The sequence below is a fragment of the Citrus sinensis genome, chromosome 9, assembly GCF_022201045.2.
Source record: "Citrus sinensis cultivar Valencia sweet orange chromosome 9, DVS_A1.0, whole genome shotgun sequence".
Lineage (NCBI taxonomy): Eukaryota > Viridiplantae > Streptophyta > Magnoliopsida > Sapindales > Rutaceae > Citrus > Citrus sinensis.
Window position 1 is genome coordinate 33,472,264 of NC_068564.1, and position 19,593 is coordinate 33,491,856.

Consider the following 19,593-nt stretch of genomic DNA (forward strand, 5'->3'; position numbering starts at 1 on the left):
AACTGTGAAGAAAAATGTAAAGAAATTAGACTGAAAATTGGGTTAATAATATCTGGACCCATGCTTTATAACATAAATACAATTAGTAATATGGTTTTGAACTATTTTCATAAATCCCCAAAAGACTTTTTGTTATATTTTATCAAATAATTGATTACTAATGAAAACTGAGGTCCACAAAATTATGAGCTATTTAAAGTAAATCATATCACCAAAAACCACTAAAAAATGATAAGAAAATTGACTCGTTGATTTTTGCATATTACTTATAAAAACTTCTATATACTATTTTTATAATTTTTTTTTATATAAATCATTATAAAACTTCATCAAGACTCATAATGAACAACTACAAAGAAGAAATTAATATAAAATATAGTTATATGAAAAATAAAAATAATGTAAAAATTAATCTCTCCTCATCAAAACATGAAAACACTAAGACATAAGAAACCTAAAACGATCAAAATTATTGAAAACAAATGTAATATTAGATTTTGAAACTCTATTATTTTGTTTTTTATTTTTTATTAATTTTTAAAAGATAAAGGACTGAACAAAACCTAAACCAATTTTTTAACATTTTATTTTCTCATAATTCAACTTAGGTATTTAACTGATAAAATTACTTAAAAATTACTCAATTAAGTTCTTAAGAGTTAACATCTCTTTATTAAACAAAAATAATTTATTATTATCCATAATAGTTCATTTTATATAAGTTTAATTAGATTTATTATTCAGACTTTTAAAGTATAAGAATCAAATAAGTAATCTTGATTAAAAATTTAATGGAATCTAATGGTAGGAATTTTCAAGAAAGAATTATTTTTTTTAAAAAAAGTAAACCCTACTTGTAATTTAGCCGATATAAGGGACTTGGATGTTTTTATCACCAACTCAATTATGCGTAAGCGGAGTCACTTGAAACATGGGCAAAGAGGATTTGCCACACAGTTGAGTGCAAGTTTCCCCTTCCTTTTTAGTTTTCTTATGTAATCTCCGAAAGTCACTATAAATTTTATTCTTCATTTACTTATCCATATGATAAATAAATAAATAAATAAAAATATTATTTTTTAAAAATCTCTTTAAATATAAATAAATTAATATTATTCTTTAAAAACTTTTTAAATATAAATTAATTAATATTATTTTAATTAAATAATTATTTTTAAATTTTTAAAAATAATTAAAATACATTTTTAACAAAAAATAATAAAATATAAATTAAAAAAAATAACTCTTCAAATTAAAAAAAATCATTTCTTATTTAAAAAATCTTAATTGTAGTATCTTTTAAAATTTTAATGTTGTGTTTACTTGCTGGAGTGAGAGTGAGGAGTGTGGATTCCTCTCACTCCAGCGTTTACTTACTTAAAATGGGAAGGGATTGAGAATCACACTCCGTAGACCCCATCCATTTTTAGAGTGGGAAGTGGGAGTGGGACTCCCATTGGGAGAGGTGGGAGTGGATTCCCACTCCCACCTCTCCCATTTCTACTCTTTTTATTTTATTTTATGTTTTATAATTAATAAAATAAAATAAATAATATTATATTTATTTAAATAATAATATTATATTTAACTAAATAATAATTTACATTGATTCTAAGTTAAAATTATTTTAAAATAATATTATTACATTAATAGAGAATTAATAAATATAATATTATTATATTTATTTTAAAAATAATAGTACTATATTTATTTTAAAAATAATAGTACTATATTTATTTAATAATAATAATAAATACTTTATTCTAAGAAAATATTAATTTTGTACTAAATAATATTATATTATTATTTTATATAATAATAAATTTAATATAATTATATAAAATAAAATAAAATAACATTTCATTTTATATTAAAATTACAATTAATAATTTATTGTTCATAATTAAGAATATTAATAATTATAATAAATTTACAAATATAATAAAATAAATATTATTTATTAAATATATTTTTTTATTAATTTTGTAATTAAAAATTATAATTCTTAAATAAAAATAAAATTATAATTTAAAATTATTTACTCCCAATCTAAGACAAAGTAAACACATAAATTAAATTCTGATCTCCATTCCATGCTTCCATTCCAGTGTAAGTAAACAACCTACTCTCACTCCCACTCCACACTCCCAATCCTAGAATTTCCAGTCCTCAAGATTCCCAATCCAATCCAAAAAGTAAACACTACCTAAATGTTAGTTTAACTCTTTAAATAAATAATAAAATTTTATTTAAATATTCTTTTGGTGATGCTCTTAATCATCATTCGAATCAACAATTGAAACATGTTATTGGATAATCACTGCAGAGTAGCCAAACTGGTAAAATATGTATTATAAAAAAAAAAAAAAAAATTGACCGTGTAACGAAAAACTCGATGAGACATAGCATAGACTACGCGACACTTCAAAATTACTGACATCAAACGCATAATCTGATCAAGAAAAATAAAGGAGATAAAAAACTTTCAGCAGAAAATCCGATCATTTGAGACAAAGCTTATAACGAAACTGTGCATAAGCTCATCACTCAACATATTTTATTCGTAAATAACACCTAGCCCTAACCCGAAAACTCCCGAAAGATTCCTCCTTAGCATTTCTCCTTTCATCCCACTTTTCAAACTTTGTTGATATGTATATGGATCCATTCGAGTGTACGTTTAAGCTTGTATCTAACATGAGTTCTTCAGAACCCACTCCACCATCGTTGAAATACCAAATCCTGTAGCAGAGCGCATCTTCTCGCTCCAGACAGGACCAGCAATGTCAATATGCATCCACTGAACCTTCTCATCAACATACTGCAAAAGCAAAGTTCAAATTTCAGATGTGTGCAGCATGCTTCTGAATTCAAAGGACTCTGTTTTTTGAAAGCGAGACAAAGCGTAAGAAGCCATTAAGAGGATGTCCTTTGTCCTACTGTGTGTAGGGTTCTCAAAATGAAACCAACCAGAATTGTGAAAACAGAAAAGGAAAATGATCTGTTAAAGTTTGTTTACTAAGGTCAGAGGAGAAAGCAAGTATGCACAAGTGTTATGTTGGAAGAATTGCTATAAGAGAGACTGTAGATTTGCTTGATTGCATTACCTGTTTCAAGAACAGAGCTGCAGTGATAGCACCACCTTGCCGACCACCAGTGTTAACCATGTCAGCCACTCCAGATTTCATCATCTCCCAATAACTTTCCTCCAATGGCATCCTCCAAATTTTCTCTCCACTGACTTGTGAAGCTGCCATAACCTCATTTGCCAGGTCATCACTTGGTGTAAAGGCACCTTACAAGGAGAAAGTTCACATAAATTTCAGAGGACAATTGAAGATTCAAATAGCAAGACCGGCAATTTAAATGGGATTTGAGAATGAAAATGTAACCCACCATCTCTTTCCCCAGGGGAGTCCACCCCAGAAAGAAAATAGAAAAGCAAGGTCCTATACTATCAAAGCTAATTTATATGCCGTGCCAAAAGGAGGGAAAGAAATTGTAGGGACTTGATTTCAGAAGATACACTCATTCAAGAAATAAATAAATAAAACGAAAATGAAGGACATTTGTAAACCTGCAACTGAGGGTCCAAGAGCAACTACACAGGCTCCTGTTAGTGTGGCCAGATCAATGACCTGCAGAACAAGTAAACATGCTATTAGAAATTCAAACTGTTGGAATGAAAAAAAAAAAACAACGCAATGGAATTTCTTATTTAAAAATAACAACAAAAAATCTTGGAAGAGCGTGAACTCAGATATTTATAGTAAATTTTAGAAGCTCAGTAACATATAATGCAACTATAGCTTCAAGATGCTAATTTAAGCACCAAAAATTAAAAAAAATAAAAAGAAAAGAAAACTAAGTTGGACGTGCTTTTGTACATGATTGAAGTCGAAATTTTATGCTCAATTTCAATATGAATTATATATTTTTCCAGAAACTAACCACTTTTGCTCTTAAACATTCAATGTGGTAACCAACAATCTCACGAAAAACAAATAAAAGCATGTCCAACGAGTATGCAGTAAGACCACATCCTTTAACAAACAAGTCTTTACCAGAGTCTTAAAGTGAAATATGAAACAAAATCATGTTTATATCATGCAAACATGTTCTAACAATCCCATATGAGAATATGACAGTTTTTCAGATGATTTGGATGCAATTAGCACCCATAATATAAGCACAATCGGCAGATATCTGATCAGTACATTACCACCGAAAGCAAGGAGGCAAAATATATTTCACATTTCTTCTAATTAGAGGGGCATTTGTATGAAATAGTTTAGCAGCTGGAAAAGGTTCGTGGTATTCGGGACCTAAAGGACAGAATTTATTATCACAATTGTGTGAATTTGCATTACCTTGTCTACGCCCTGATTACAAGCATAAATTAAAGCATCTGCAAGTGTAAGTCTGCCTTCAGCATCAGTATTATTGACCTGCAATAAAGATAACAAAACATATTTGGTTCACCACCATGATGAAGTTGGTCAATACTTGTATAAAGGTTTCAACAAGAACATAAAAATAAGAAATTTACTAGAACTTTGTTTCTCATTAATGTACAGTGTATCAAGCACAACCATGATGTGGTTTGAATGATAATGAACTGCTTATTTTCTTGATGGTAATTTGATAAACAGCAACAGAGTACTGAATAGTCCAATCTGTTTGAATTTACTAACAAATCATAGCTATTCAGCATGGTCAAAAAACAGATATGTGACCCAATCTTATACTGTAAAAATTAAATCCTACGGATTTATATATTATAGTTGTAAGAGCTTGCTCTCAACCTTAGGACTGTGCACTCGTATGACAGAGATGTACCTCAATTGTCTTTCCATTTGCAGCTGTAATAATATCTCCAGGCCTCATACCTGTCCCACTTATCATGTTCTCACAAGCTGCAACAATGAAATGAACCTGCATGTGCAACAACATTCACAGAGTCAGAAAGGCTTACCATATTGTATTTTGTCACTTGAAGATAGCATAAAGGACACAGGAAAAAAAAGGGACCAAGAACATGATCAACTTACCTCTACTCCAGGAGGTTTTATTTGACCAATGGCTTTTGCTGCACCTAGAACGGCAGCTGCACCTCCCATGTCATATTTCATGTTCTCAATTAAACAGCCAGGCCCAGTCTTGATGTTGTAGCCACCACTAATAACACAAAAAATAGATATATAAGGACCTAAATATAGAGAGTGCTGATAAAACTGAAGGTGGATACCAATTGTAACTCTCCATATTGACCAAGATAATGGAAAAAGCAACAGCAGTGGACATCAGTGGCAGGGACATAGTGAGAGAAACAATAGTATGATTTGCTTTCAAGAAATACATTATTATATTCATAGCAGTGTCGGATGTTGAAATATTCAAAGGAACTGACATCTAATTCTCCTTCCCCACTCCCTACCCAATCTCATTTTCTCTTATCTTTCAGGTAGTCATTGTATTAAACTACATACATAATAATTACCTGTCAAAAGTCAATCCCTTTCCAACCAACGCCAACTTGATTTTAGCAGATCCACCTGGAGGTTTGTAGCACAAATGGATGAAATGAGGAAGATTCGCAGAAGCTGCAGCAACACCCAAATAGGACCCCATTTTCAACTCTTTACATTTCTCAATGTCCAAAATAGTGGCAGAGAGGACATCACTGTACATGGAAGCAACCTTTGAAGCCTCCTCCGCCAGTACCGCTGTAGCATAGAATTCAATCCATACAAATTAATTCAAAGAATTATCTCCAACTGTTTGAAACAAAAAAAAAAACTATCGGCCATCAAAATGCCAATTGACAAAAACAAGATAAGCCAGTCAAACTACTTGATCAATCACAAGGACAACACATTTATAACTGACCACAGCACAGATTAACTGCAAGAAACAAGATTAAATTTATCATGAAAAAGAAAAAATATAGCACATACGAACCAGGGGTAAGCACATTGGCAGGGGAATTCACAAGCTCCCTGCCAAAAATCACAGCTGAAGAAACATGTTCAGCGTACTTCAGCTTCTTTTCTAATTCAGGTCCTGTTCCAAGTCCAATAATGTCCACAGACTTGAGTGATACAGGTTTCTTTGACTCAGACCTATACCGATTATCTTCAAATGTCCCCAAAACAGTTCCTATCAAAATTTAAATCATTCCACCAAAAATCAATTCCACTTCTTTATGCAATTATACTGCATATGTAAGTTAAAAAGTCAGGAAACTCCTAAAATAAGTACCAGATGCCACTGCCGAAGCAGCAGTAAGCTTTGATTCATCTGAGAGACCGTCAGAAGAGGCAAGCACAACAGCAACGTTGCTGGCTTGAGCAGCCTTTGCAGCCGCAGCAACAGACTCTCCAAGACTGCGAAAGTCCCCGGCCCTTGAAGCTGACTGGCCTAGACCAATCAAGCCTACCCTTTTGGAGCCAATGCCAGGGAGTCTAATAACAGTTGACTGGCCAGCTTTTCCAGTGAAATCCTCCTCAGAAGAAGCTTCAGATAAAAGACCGCCCAATTGGGCATCTAGCTTTTTCAAAATTGAGTTCTGGAATTTTGAATTATCATCCTTGCCCATGTCTTTCTCTGTGACACCCACTGCAAGTATATCACCTTTCCATTCCACCACATCAACCTCTTTTGCGGCAAAAGAGATCTTCCAAAACGTTGTCAACAGAACATAATCAGTATTTCAAATCAATCTCAAGTGAGCAACCAGACAGTACCATGTAGCACCCGCTAGATCATTATTATCTTTTTATAAATATATAGATATAAACTCGACCAATCAAATCATAGAAATATTTGTTAAAAAGGAAAAAACCTATGAACAACAATTTTGAGGCATAAATTAAAAACAGATCTAATCACAAAGCCACTAACATTAACTATCACGTAAAAGAACAAGAGGAAGAGAGAGAGAAAAGAGGGGACCTTGAGAGGGTCGATTTGAGCAGGCTTAGTGAGGCCAAGAGTGGCACGAGCAATAGAGTGAGCCATCCTGAGCTTTCCTCTACAAAACAACAAGGGTGGTGGTGGTGACGGCGCACAATAACGTCTAAAAGCAGCTGCAGATCCTAATCCTAATTTCGAGAATAACAAAGAAGACGATGATGGTGAAGAAGACCAAGAGAGGCAAGTCGTCAAAGATACGACAATGGCGGACATATCTGTCAGTGTGAGTGTGAGCCTCTGTATTTATAGATGGATATACTTACTAGTGTACAAGTGAGCATAGCATATCATTATCTCTTCCTCTGTTTATTGTCTAACATTAACGAGCACGCATTGTGATGCTGCGTTCGCGTACCGGTTGCACCCGATTCTCCGCTATTGCCGAAATATCATTTGGACCCTTTAACTTCTACAATTTCTCAGTTAGGGATAGTTATTTTATTATACGCATCGTCATCAATTATGTGATATGCATCCACTTGACTTGTGAAGTATGCGTAATTGAGTTATAATTAAAATAATCGATCCCTTATATATCCTATTTAAACGTCTCCAATAATCAAATCCCCTCTTCCACGACAGTTACATATATCTAAATCAGTTAGTTGTCGCATTAGGTAGCAACATGAGCTACACACGCGCACACACACACACACGTATACATATATACATACGGAAGAAACTAATGTTGTGTGTACTTACATATTTAAGGAGGAAAGTAGGAATCTTGCTCTGTAGCCTCCACTCGTTTTTTGAGTGTGGAGTGAAATTTCTACCCCCACAAGAGAAGTCCACCCCGCATCTTCCTTTTTTATTCTTTCTTTACTAAATATAATATAATTATATTTATTAAAATAAATTAATTTTACAATTACTTAAAAATAATAATATTATCTAAATAATATTATTATATTTAGTTAAAAATAATAATCTATTTAATCTAAGTTAAAATTGTTTAAAAATAATATTACTATGTTCACAAAGAATTAATAATATTAATATATATTATTTAATTTTAATAGTATTATATTTATTTAATGTTAATAATTAATAATAATAAATAGTTTATTCTAATAAAATATTAATTTTGTATGATATTATTAGTAATATTGTTTAATGTGTTGCTCTTATCAATAATTTTTAATTTACATAATTAAAATTAAAATTAATGAAAATTTGTGATTTGCATAATTAAGAATAATAATAAATTTATATAATAAAAATTAATAATAAAATAAATATTTTATTTTACAAATATATTTTTTATTCACTTTGTAGTTAAAAACTACAATCCTTGAATAAAGGATAAAATTATAATTTAAAATAATTAACTCCCTATACAAGACAAAGTAAACATATAAATGAGATTCCAAATTTTATTCTACACTCTCATTCTAATTTAAGTAAATAACCTACTCACACTCTAAATCCCAATATTCCCACTACTTAGGATTCCCTATTTAAAGTAAACACTACATAATTTTAAAGATCTAGTTATATCAGCATAACATATAGTTTTCATTATACACTCTTGACTTTTATTATTGATAAAAATTCATTTTTGTATTTCATTATGTATTTGATTTGATTTATTTCTTTATGTAGTAGTTGGTGTGACTTGTGATTATCTTCTTCTATGGTTGGTCTTCCTAGGATTCTTTATGCCATTAATTAGCGGTTGGCCTTTTCCGTGCGCTCAATCCAATTAATAAGGTCCTACCTGACTAAATAAGAATTATCCTATTTCAAGTTATAATAATTAATAACAATGGAAAGCCAACAAATGATGTAATATTTGTTAATAGATTCCGATTCAAATTATCAATAGACTTCTCTGGTCACATTTTACATAATATAACTGTTATGAAAAAAATAATAATTAACAAACCAACAATTCTTTAATTGAGTTGGTTGGTACCTCATATTTAGTGATTTATGCAAAAACTCGCTTATGTAATTAGGGTGTGAATAAGTTTTTTTTTTTTTACAATTTATTTAATATCTTGCTTTGATTTTTTTATTCATAGGAAACCATGCATGGGTTTATAGATTGAAACTTGTTGGACAAGTAGAGTGGAGGTTGTCTATTTGTAAACCTAATTTGCCATATATTAATTAACTGATACTCGTAGTAGTTGCTTTATTAGGAGGCGACGCTTCTTGAAAACTACAACAAGAAGTCAACAACGAAAATACCCGTCTTTTGATTTTCATCTGAAAATGAAGTAACCGGAATAATTTAAGCATTATTATCTTCAGTCCCCCGTAGAACAACCGGATTGAAGATGTACGAGGGATTGTTTTGCGTATAATTTAAGCCTCCCTTAATTGCATTTTGCGAAACCCGGCGTTCCCAAGACATTGGATTCAACTTTTGAGTTCGATGATCGAGTAGCATCAACATCACCAGATACATAGAATTGATGATATTTTAACTTTGGCAGATGATTGATCAAATGGTTGACTATGTACGTGTACATTCACATATTGCGTGATTGAGCGAGAAAAATATAATTTTTTTTTTCTTTTAATATATTAATATAGTATAATCAAAATTCTATTGATACTTATAATAAAAAATCTATCGAAACTATCCTTAAAGTAATTATATTATTTCACAATCTAAATATCTATCATCATATAGTACTGAGAATATCTAGTCCACCCGTAATTAAGAGAAGACAATTTCTACACTCGCATAACATCAAAAGAATATTTATTTTATCTCTAATTATAAAGAAACAATTAAAATTGAGTCTCAACCATTGTAGGACTCAAACTCATACACTCTAGGTGCCTCAAACCTTGAGGGTGTGTTTGGTTCAAGGATAAAATGATGGGATTGGATAATTTTAAGATAAAATAACCCTAATGCAGTGTTTGTTATCAAAAAATAATTGTGGGATAAAAATATTGGACCCCACCATTTAATTCAATACAGTGTCAAAATTTTATCACAAGGGGGCGTGTGATAAGATAACACTTAGTCATAGGATAACAAAAAAAAAGCCGAAAATTTTATCCAACAAAATGATTTTTTTTGTTGGGTATGTCATCATCCAATGATAGTATATATGCCAGAACACTCTTTCGATGTTAATGATATGTAATATTTTCATATATACAGCTCGTGACATTGTTATGTAATTTTTTTTTCATTTATGGATTGATATTCTTATTATATTTGTTGATAATATTCTTATTATGTTTATAATTATATTATTTAGTAACTTATAAGTTAAAAAACTATAACATGTTAAATACAAAAAAAAAATTAAGGGAAGATTTTGTATCTTTTAACAAATTTACCAATAATTATTGATTTCGGTTAGATTATATTCCATGTCTTTTTAAAATAAATTTAAGATAATTTTGATAAATTAATATATAAGACATATTATTAGTTATTAATCAATCCTTTGACATACTAAACATGAGATATGATTATTTATAGTCCAATTCAACATTGTACCAAACGTAATATAATATTATATATAATCCAACGTTATCTAATCTAATTTGATTTGATTCCGTCCAATCTAATCCGATATACCAAATGAGCCCTGAGTGTACGAGTGGTGCCTAGAAAAAAAAAAGTTTATTGTAATTTCAAGGTCATTTTAGCGGGCAAAACTATATTGCAATAATGGTATGGTACCACAGTTGCAATCAGTCATTGGATTTATAGTTATATAGTAGTATTAGTAAGATTTAATGGCTGAAATCAACAGTGGTACCGTACTATTGTTGTAACATAACTGGGCCCCACTTTAGCGGGCCAGGGACCTATTGTAGACAAATGTAAAATGTAATTCACTAATTGAGAAGTATTATGAATTTTACTAGGGACCTAAATGATGTTTCATGTATACCCCTACTCAATTTACCTATCTATCCAAATCCAGATCAAAGTTCGAAGAGTCTATTTTCTTCCCTCTCAACTCAAGACATTGAAGCTTTGAATTCTCAGTCTGACAAGGCGGAATTTTTTTTTTTTTAATCATTGAAAGCAAAAATGGTGGGAACAAATTTGAAAGCAGAGATTATGAGTTTAATGGAGAAGCGAAGCGCCTTGGAAGCCGATATGAACGCCATCATCGACCGCCTCTGCCAATCCAACGGCCCTGGTCTCTCCGGCAATCTCGTTGACTCTGAGGTACTCACTTACTCAATTATTATACTGTTAATCACTATTAGTATTCGGTGACGAAAGTTGCTCCCTTTATAGGGTTTTCCTCGCACGGATATTGATATTCATCTTGTGCGATCAGAACGGCGTCGTCTTGCCGGTACCTATATATTTTTTTTATAAGTTTTTATATTGTGAACATTTTATGATTTTATGTAGCGGTCGATTTAAGGAGGCACAAAAATTTTTTGTAAGCACAAACTAATAAAATTTAATCACTGTGTTTTTCATTCAGTCAATACCCACATATTTTTATTTATTTGTTTATTTTGAATGTAGAGCTGCGGAATGATCATAAGGAGATTACAGAGAAAATAAATGAAAATATACAGCTTTTGCATTCTGCAAGGCTCGTTCCAGTTCCAACATCTGCCAAGGATTCAGGTTTGAGGCTGTAATTAGATATATTCAACTGTGTATCTCTATTAAAGTCTCTCTTTTGTTTAGTTAATTTATTTTAACTCTTGGACACTTTGTTGAGTTTCTTTTCTGTTGTTCATTCCCTATGATGGTCATACCACTTGATACAAAACAATGTAGTTCTTTTTTAGAAATTTAAAAAAAAAAACTTGCACTGTACCCTTCTGGCTGGGAAGGTGTCCCTTCTTGTTTATGTACATTCAGCGGGCTGATTGATCCCTCTATAAAATACATGTTATTTAGTTCTAAGGATGAAAAAAAAATGAAGGCTCTTCGCCTTTTGTCCCTCTTTTGATCTCTACTTGGGAAACCTAATCTCATTTTTTCAAGTTTCATGTTTCACATCTCCTTTGTTGGGCTTGTGGGTACAACATTTTTACAACCTTGTTCAGTTTTGTTCATTTCTGAAAGATTGAAACAAATATGTTTTGCATTGCCTTACTTTAGATATGGATAATTTAAATATTTATCTAGCTCGGTCTTCATTTCAATGCAGAATATAAGTGTGTATCTTTTGTGTTTATGTTTCATATGGCTGTTTCCTTTATGTACCTTGTGTCGGGAATGATGACAAAGCATGCTTTTTTTTTTTTGGCACACATAGTTGTTATATGGCAGACGATATTCGGATTTTCAGAGTCATTTCTGCTAGGCAACTTGTATAGTTGTCTCCCATTACTATTGTACTATATACTATTAGTGATTGATATACTATTTATTGCTAAAATTGATTCTTCCTTCTTATTTGTTTTGAGCTGTCAAGAACTCTAGCTTGTATTGGGATTCACATAAAGAAAGTCATTTTGAACACAGCAAAATGATTTCATATTTTTGCCTTATCTTGCAGGTGATGATGGCGGGTCAAATAATCAAAACCCATCAATTCTCAGCACTGTTCAATCTGCATCCTTTAATAATGCTGTCCCGAGAAATTCTCCTGCTGCCATGGATGTTGATGTGATCATAAGAAGACCTTTTGCAGTAATTGATGAGATTACTGATGCATCTCCAGCAGCAGAAGATGGTTTACAGCTTGGAGATCAGGTCTTGAAATTTGGGACTGTGGAAGCAGGTGATAACTTGCTAGAAAGGCTTGCGGCTGAAGGTCGGAAAAATCAGGGAAATGCAGTACCTGTGGTAATTATGAGGCAAGGTGGACTCATCAATTTAGCAGTGACACCACGACCATGGCAGGGCAGGGGTTTATTGGGGTATGTGTTTCATTTTTTTTCCTCTTCTCTTTGGGTTTATCTATCCATTTTATTCAACTGTTAAACCCCAGTTAATAAAAATGCTTCGGATGAGAATATCGTCCTTTACCAATTTTATCAAATGTTGGTCGCATCGTGACTGCTCTCAATACTTGCTGATATTTGGCTTGTTTTGCACACTTGTAGGTGTCATTTCCGAATGTTGTAGGTCGTCATTCATCCATGAGTAGCTTGGAAGATATGATTGTGGTTGCTTCTAGCTTATTGAATCGGATAAAGACAGTAACTCGCGCAACAAAGCTGGACTTGCATGCTTACAGTGTTCTTTGGCAGTTATGATTAGGTGTTTGGATAGACTCAATTGGCTCTCTAAGTCTCAACTGTCTTTCTACCAATTCTGTAAAACAATATAGTGTCATGTCCGCCTTCTTTTTCAGAAATATACTGGATATTTGAGTAACATGAAGATTGCACCCAATGCTTGATGAGCTTCTGTTCTGATTCTGTGAAACAATATAGCGTTTGGATTGACTCCATTGGCTCTCTAAGTCTCAACTGTCTTTTTACCAGTTATGATTAGGTGTTTGGATAGACTCGATTTGCTCTCTAAGTCTCAACTGTCTTTTTACCAATTCTGGAAAACAATATAGTGTCGCGTCTGCCTTCTTTTTCAGAAATATACTGGATGTGTGGGTAGCATGAAGATTGCACCCAATGCTCGATGAGCTTCTGTTCTGATTCTGTGATTTTAATTTCCACTTAGTCCTGATGACTCTACTACTTTTGCTACTTGGTTTTCCCCCTTCTCTTTGCTGTCTGCTCTTTTCTCTTAATATACGCGCAGTAAGAATTTGCTTAACACATGAATTTATGATGATTGACTTCTCTACACGTTGTCTTATATATATACATATATATTTTTTTTTTGCTGTCGATGTTGCCTTAAATTTCATCCTCCGTGTCAAATCCAGGCAAAGTTACAGAATCAGAATTATTTCTCTATCCAACACGTTCCTAGGAACTGCAATGTAATGGCTCATTCATTAGCTAAGGTGGCCTTAGATTTTGAAAACCCTGAAATTTGGACAAATGATTTTCCAGTCCAAATCTTGTTGTTACTGTCGAAGTTTAATCTATAGAAGCTGAGTTTTTTCCTCAAAAAAAAAAAAAAAAAAATTTCATCCTCCGTGTCTGTGATTTGATTGTTGGCCTTTTTGGGGAACAGTTATTTGAAATAGTATAAATTTTAAGTTTTTGCTGGGGAATTTAGTTTTAATTATAGACAGTATTGAAAATCTTGGAACTATACCCCAGTACCATTTGTGATTTATAGTGGCTAAACCTATTTTATTTTTCAATGCTCTATTCTATGCCTTTGGACCAATAGGTGGATGCCAGCTATTGGTGCAGACCCTTTACCTTTTTCATTTGAGGAACGACCGTCTTTGCTTGGGCCATTCCGCGAACCTTCTTTCTTGTGCTTTTGTTAATTTATGCTGTGCCTTTGCCTTGCGGCCTTGCCTACTTTTCTTTCTTTCCAAACTTTTTTATTCTACTACTACTGTGCTTTGATTTAGTTGATCGAATCTGATCTCTTCGTCTCATAGTGGAAAGAAGGTCGAGGGTTTAATTGTCATGTTCATATTCAATTTGAGTTGGAGGTTCTGGGTATATTGTGGGAGTCGATTTTCTTCTCGTTTCACTGGAGCAGATTCTTAAATTCCAAAGTATCATCTACAAATGATAAATGCAGAAACAAGTTACGAACTTGAATGAATGTCCTAAACTGAGTTAGGAGAATGAAATTATTCGAAGTAAATTGATATGGGCATTTACAGACTATAATATATTCATGGGCTGGTGCCTGGTAGTGCGAAAAAGCTGTCTCATGAAATCTTCGAACCAATGAACGTTTCCTCCTTGGCACTTTGAGACGTGCTTTGACCTTTTGGACGAATCCATATTGTTTGACTTAACACCTCGGTGCCACGCCTCTTCAACCTTTTGGTTGTGTACGTGGGCAGCGACAGGACCCCTTTCCTTGTGGACACCCGGGCGCTTGACTCTTTCGATTGAGCGAGATCGGTCTTTGTTGCTTGTCCCACCTACATGAAGGAATGCGGTGAGGTCGAAGTTCCCACGGAACGTGATCTGCTAGAAATGTGCCCTGGATCGTGTTTCACAACATATATAACCTATTTTTGTAAACAAAATGTACTTTTGAAAAAGAAAAAAAAAATGCAGACTTTAGTACAAAGATTAACCCAGCACTGAACTGAAGTCTTAAAAATTTACTATATTTAATTCATCTACATTTGTGGAAAGGAAAACTATTTGAATCTTAGATACTCCACCTCATGCCCTCAATCCACCACGCTAAAATTTAGATGTCGAAATAAGTGATTTAGGTATGATTTAATTCAACTGATTATCTAAGTTCAAAAGTGATTTATGTGTGATTTAATTTAAATGGTTGTTTAAGTTCAAATCTTAAGAAAGATAAGAGATTATGTCTCTTATTTTTATAAAAGACTTTCATCATTATATTCCACCAATATTAATTTTGAAGTAGAATGAAGGTTGAATTAGATTTTATTTATTTTTAATGACATTTATTGTCTTTTCTAATTTGCTTTTGTAATAGGTTTTTTATTAAGGGATAAGGTTGATCGTATCCTTTAATTAGATGTGTTTTTATTTAATTTAAAAAGTTTTCTTGCCTTCGTTGAGGTTTTGCTTCAAAAATAAAATTTATCCTAAAACTAAATGATATGATAAAGTTAACCTGACTAAATGACTTATTTCACAAAATTATTTTTGACCCGAGGAGGTAACCGGCACAGCCGGTGAGGTAGTGGCTGGAAACGGGGTCCGTCAGTCAGAGAACAATAAAGAAAGTGAAATCCCAATCTTTAACTTTTCTCTCTCTGTCGCTCATTTGCTCTTCACTCCTTCCGCTCTCTAAAAGATTTCTTGAGAGAGAAAACTCAAATCTTTGATAGATCGAAGGAAGCCCAACATTCTCTCCTCATTCTACTCAAATCTTTGATAGATCGAAGGAAGCCCAACATTCTCTCCTCATTCTCCGATCAACCCATTTTTAATTTTCCTTTGATTTTCTCGGGGAACAATCAAACAAGATAAAAAGCTTTTTAGGATATATAAATGATTGTGTCAGATTTTTTGAATCCTCCCCATGTGGAAGTCCCCGAAACGACACAGTTTCAAAAACCCCGCACTTTTCTTTTGAGGTACAAACTTTCACAATTTCTCTCCCGCTTTTAAGGATGCAAAATGGAATCCTTTGCCGAGGCTCATTTTGAATGTGCTTCTTTGAATATAGTATTAGAACTCAAATTTTTAAAGAAAATTAAAAATTTAGCAGTTTTTTTTTTTAAAATTTTTTGGGGTGAATGCGGACGCTAGCATTGTTCACAAGGTGTACTGATTTTGATTTTTTTTTTTTTAGGGTTTTTGAGCTGATTGAAGTTTGATAATGAGAGAAATGAGGGTTTTAGGGGCTTTTCAGAGATGGGTTTGGAGAATCGTGGTAGTTGTAGAAGCGTAAATTTGAGTTAGTTTGAAGGTGAATAGGTGAGATCTGCGTTGTGGAATGTCGTTCACTCGATGTGGATAATTGGCTTTGTTAATGATAAAATGAGGGTTTTATTGAATTCTGTTAGTGGGTTTTGGATGGTATTGGTGATTTGTTGTGCAACTTTGGTAATTTGAGTGGCCCATCAGCTGAATTTACCTGTTGGTTGTGTAATTTTGAGTATCGATTGGAGAAAACTGGAAAGTTTTGTGAGATTTTGAGGCCAACATAACTGAGATCTTTTGAACTTTTTATTTGATTAAAGTTATTGCGAAATGTCGGGTGCCACGAGGGTGAGATCAATGAATGTGGCAGAATCAGAGACCAGGCCGGTCCTAGGACCTGCTGGGAACAAAACGGGATCGTTGAGTGCATGGAAACCTGCCTCGAAGCCATCAAGAAAGATTGAAAAATCACCTGTAGAGGTTAATGCAGCAGAGGAGAAGAAAACCCTCTCACCTTCGTCTAAAGCTGCTACTCCTCCTGCCTCTAAGTTGTCTCCTAAATCACATTCCCTTAGTGTTCCTTCAATTCTTCGCCGTCATGAGCAGTTATTGCAGTCTAATTTATCACTGAATGCTTCATGTTCATCTGATGCCTCTACGGATTCATTTCATAGTCGAGCATCTATTGGGAGGTTGACACGCTCAAATAGTGTAGGGATTAGGAGGAAGCCATTTCCTTCGAAGCCTAGGAGTGTTGTTTCTGATGGCGGGTTGGATTCTCCTCCACCTGATGGTTCACAGACCAAGAAAAGGTGTGCATGGGTGACGCCAAATACTGGTTCGTTCTTGCTTCTTTGATTTTAGAGTAGTTTGTTTTGGTTTTATTATGGTGAAGTTGGTTGTGACAATATATTCTTCATAAGGCTCACTAGGACATTTGTTTCCGGGCTTTTTAAATCCCATCAATGTAAAACACCAAAATAATATTACTATTTGGGACAAACCTTATCACATGTGCTATTTAATATCTTTGCTTTGTTTCTGGCTACTTAGCATAACATCTTCCTTGTAGGTCATGCATTATATAGTCACACAGACATTACTGGTTCACGCTTTTCATAAGGGCCCATTATGACATTTGCTCATATGCCTTTATTAAGTGCTAAATGCTGACTGATTTTATTTGCTAAAATCAGATCCATGTTATGCTGCTTTCCATGATGAAGAATGGGGAGTTCCAGTCCATGATGACAAGTATGCAATCACTATTTTTGTTACCACTCAACAAGTGTCCCGCTTCCTTTTAACAATGACTTTGATCTAAATGCTTCTCTGCATACAGGAAATTGTTTGAGCTTCTTGTACTTTCGGGTGCTTTATCTGAACTGACGTGGCCTGCCATCCTGAGCAAAAGACACATTTTTAGGTATTCGTCGTATGAAAATCCCATTCCTTTTGTTTTTTTGTTTATTAACATACTCATTGCTGAAGTATATGCTATTATATTCGGCCTCTTAACCTTTGCTTGTATCAATCTTATGGATTTCTTGTTTTCTATCTTTTCACAATTGCTCTAATGCAGGGAAGTTTTTGTGGGCTTTGACCCCATTGCTGTCTCAAAGTTGAATGAGAAAAAGTTACTAGCGGCTGGAAGTGCTGCAAGCTCTCTATTATCTGAACTTAAGCTGCGTGCTATTATTGAGAATGCACGGCAAATTTCCAAGGTAGATTTTTACTTTCACTACTGAGAAGTTAAATGTGCAAATATACTATGATCAGTAATTTTATTAGATTGTAGGGGATAAGGGAACAAGATATTTTGGATGGGGTGGCATGCATTGGGGGGGCGGGGGGCGGTGGTGTGCGCAACATGAATTGATTACTTTAGAGTTACTGTCTTGTAAAAGTTAAAAGGTTAAATACATCTTACAGATGGTATCTCTGAGCATAATTTTCCATTTCTTGAAGTAGGAGTATTTAATCCATTGATCTCCTGATGCAGAAAACCTTTGCTTGGTCCAATATTCCCTTTTGTCGTTTTCCCTTACTTTCTTTGGGGATCATGTAAAATGTTTTTGCTTTGTTATATACAAGTAATTAAATGAAATAAAATGGTTGGTTTTATGATCATTTGATCAGGTAGGTTACCCTGTTAGGTGACAAGTAGTTGAACGGTGGTTCTGATCCTCAACAATTAGTACGACTCTTATAGGACAAAGCATAATACTTCCATTCATACGGTTTGATGTTGAGTTGTTTGTCTTATTTCAAGAATTACTCATGCGACCTAATTATTCCGTCGCTTCCAAGATGCCAGCTTGCTTGCTTGGTAAGTCCCAGGTCATTCATCTGACTTGATGGCTTTCCAGTCATTAGCCACTAACCTTTGTTACTGAAGTAAGTGCCATAATTGCACAATCCATGGTTGCTATGATTATGTTTGCAACTAACTTTTAGCAGGTTTGGTGATGCCAGGTCATAGATGAGTTTGGGTCGTTCAACAATTACATTTGGAGCTTTGTGAGCCACAAGCCTATAGTAAGCAGATTCCGATACCCTCGTCAAGTTCCAGTGAAAACCCCCAAAGCTGATGTAATCAGCAAAGATCTTGTGAGAAGGGGATTCCGGAGTGTGGGCCCAACCATCATATATTCATTCATGCAGGTGGCAGGAGTGACGAACGACCATCTCACCAGTTGCTTCAGATTCCAGGAATGTATAAATGCGGCTGAAGTGAAAGAAGAAAATGGCATCCCTGATAATGATGAGAACAAGAAGACAGATGGTACTATTTCCCAATTATCCATGGCTATTGATGCATTAAGTTTGTCTTCAGAATGAACCACAAAAGACCTGTTTTGTGGCAAGATGGAGATCCTGTGTCAGTCATTATTGACTGAAGTTCACTGCAACTCTTTACTTTTGGGTAGTAATGAAGGTGGATTTGTGTATAAAAATTTCATGAATTCCTCTGCATCATGAATTTGTAGATTGTAGTTTACTAAATGTGAATTACATTAACTGGTGATTGTGATGAAAATGAGGCCCGTCAGAAATGGCCTGCCAAATTGATGTACAATTTTTTGTACAGTTGAGAAAATTAGCAATTAGATTTATCGTTTCAAAACCAAACTCTTAACAACAAAAACAGATTAACAAAAGTTTTGCTATTCCTTTTGTCGCCATCAGAAACATGACCTCTCTGGACGGCTAGAACTACTGATCCAGTCCATTTTGCTTTAAATAGTTGACAATGAT

The 19,593-nt window shown here is 33.6% G+C and overlaps 3 protein-coding genes across 6 annotated transcripts; 2 read left to right on the top strand and 1 right to left on the bottom strand.

Moving 5' to 3' along the window:
- Positions 1–2,453: 2,453 nt before the first annotated feature.
- Positions 2,454–7,277, bottom strand: LOC102608513 (leucine aminopeptidase 1-like). Its single transcript, XM_006473937.4, has 10 exons — positions 6,955–7,277; positions 6,262–6,676; positions 5,962–6,159; positions 5,501–5,726; positions 5,052–5,178; positions 4,840–4,935; positions 4,371–4,448; positions 3,578–3,638; positions 3,108–3,295; positions 2,454–2,821 (listed from the first exon to the last, which is right to left on the bottom strand). Exons 1-10 carry the CDS (start codon positions 7,186–7,188, stop codon positions 2,693–2,695), a joined length of 1,752 nt encoding a protein of 583 aa, XP_006474000.2. The 5' UTR covers positions 7,189–7,277; the 3' UTR covers positions 2,454–2,692.
- Positions 7,278–10,865: 3,588 nt separating this feature from the next.
- LOC102608226 (uncharacterized) lies at positions 10,866–13,343 on the top strand. Its single transcript, XM_006473936.4, has 5 exons — positions 10,866–11,131; positions 11,204–11,264; positions 11,444–11,548; positions 12,432–12,795; positions 12,982–13,343. Exons 1-5 carry the CDS (start codon positions 10,991–10,993, stop codon positions 13,001–13,003), a joined length of 693 nt encoding a protein of 230 aa, XP_006473999.2. The 5' UTR covers positions 10,866–10,990; the 3' UTR covers positions 13,004–13,343.
- A 2,356-nt stretch (positions 13,344–15,699) lies between these two features.
- Positions 15,700–19,414, top strand: LOC102607933 (uncharacterized). Of its 4 annotated transcripts, XM_025097532.2 has the most exons (8): positions 15,700–16,046; positions 16,265–17,173; positions 17,532–17,589; positions 17,678–17,761; positions 17,918–18,059; positions 18,608–18,664; positions 18,811–18,873; positions 19,000–19,414. In XM_025097532.2, exons 2-8 carry the CDS (start codon positions 16,666–16,668, stop codon positions 19,174–19,176), a joined length of 1,089 nt encoding a protein of 362 aa, XP_024953300.2. In that variant the 5' UTR covers positions 15,700–16,046; positions 16,265–16,665; the 3' UTR covers positions 19,177–19,414. The 4 variants fall into 4 exon arrangements, with proteins under 4 accessions (XP_024953300.2, XP_024953298.2, XP_024953301.2 ...); XM_025097530.2 differs by having other exon boundaries at positions 15,702–16,046; positions 18,811–19,414; XM_025097533.2 differs by lacking the exon at positions 18,608–18,664 and having other exon boundaries at positions 15,702–16,046.
- Positions 19,415–19,593: the final 179 nt, after the last annotated feature.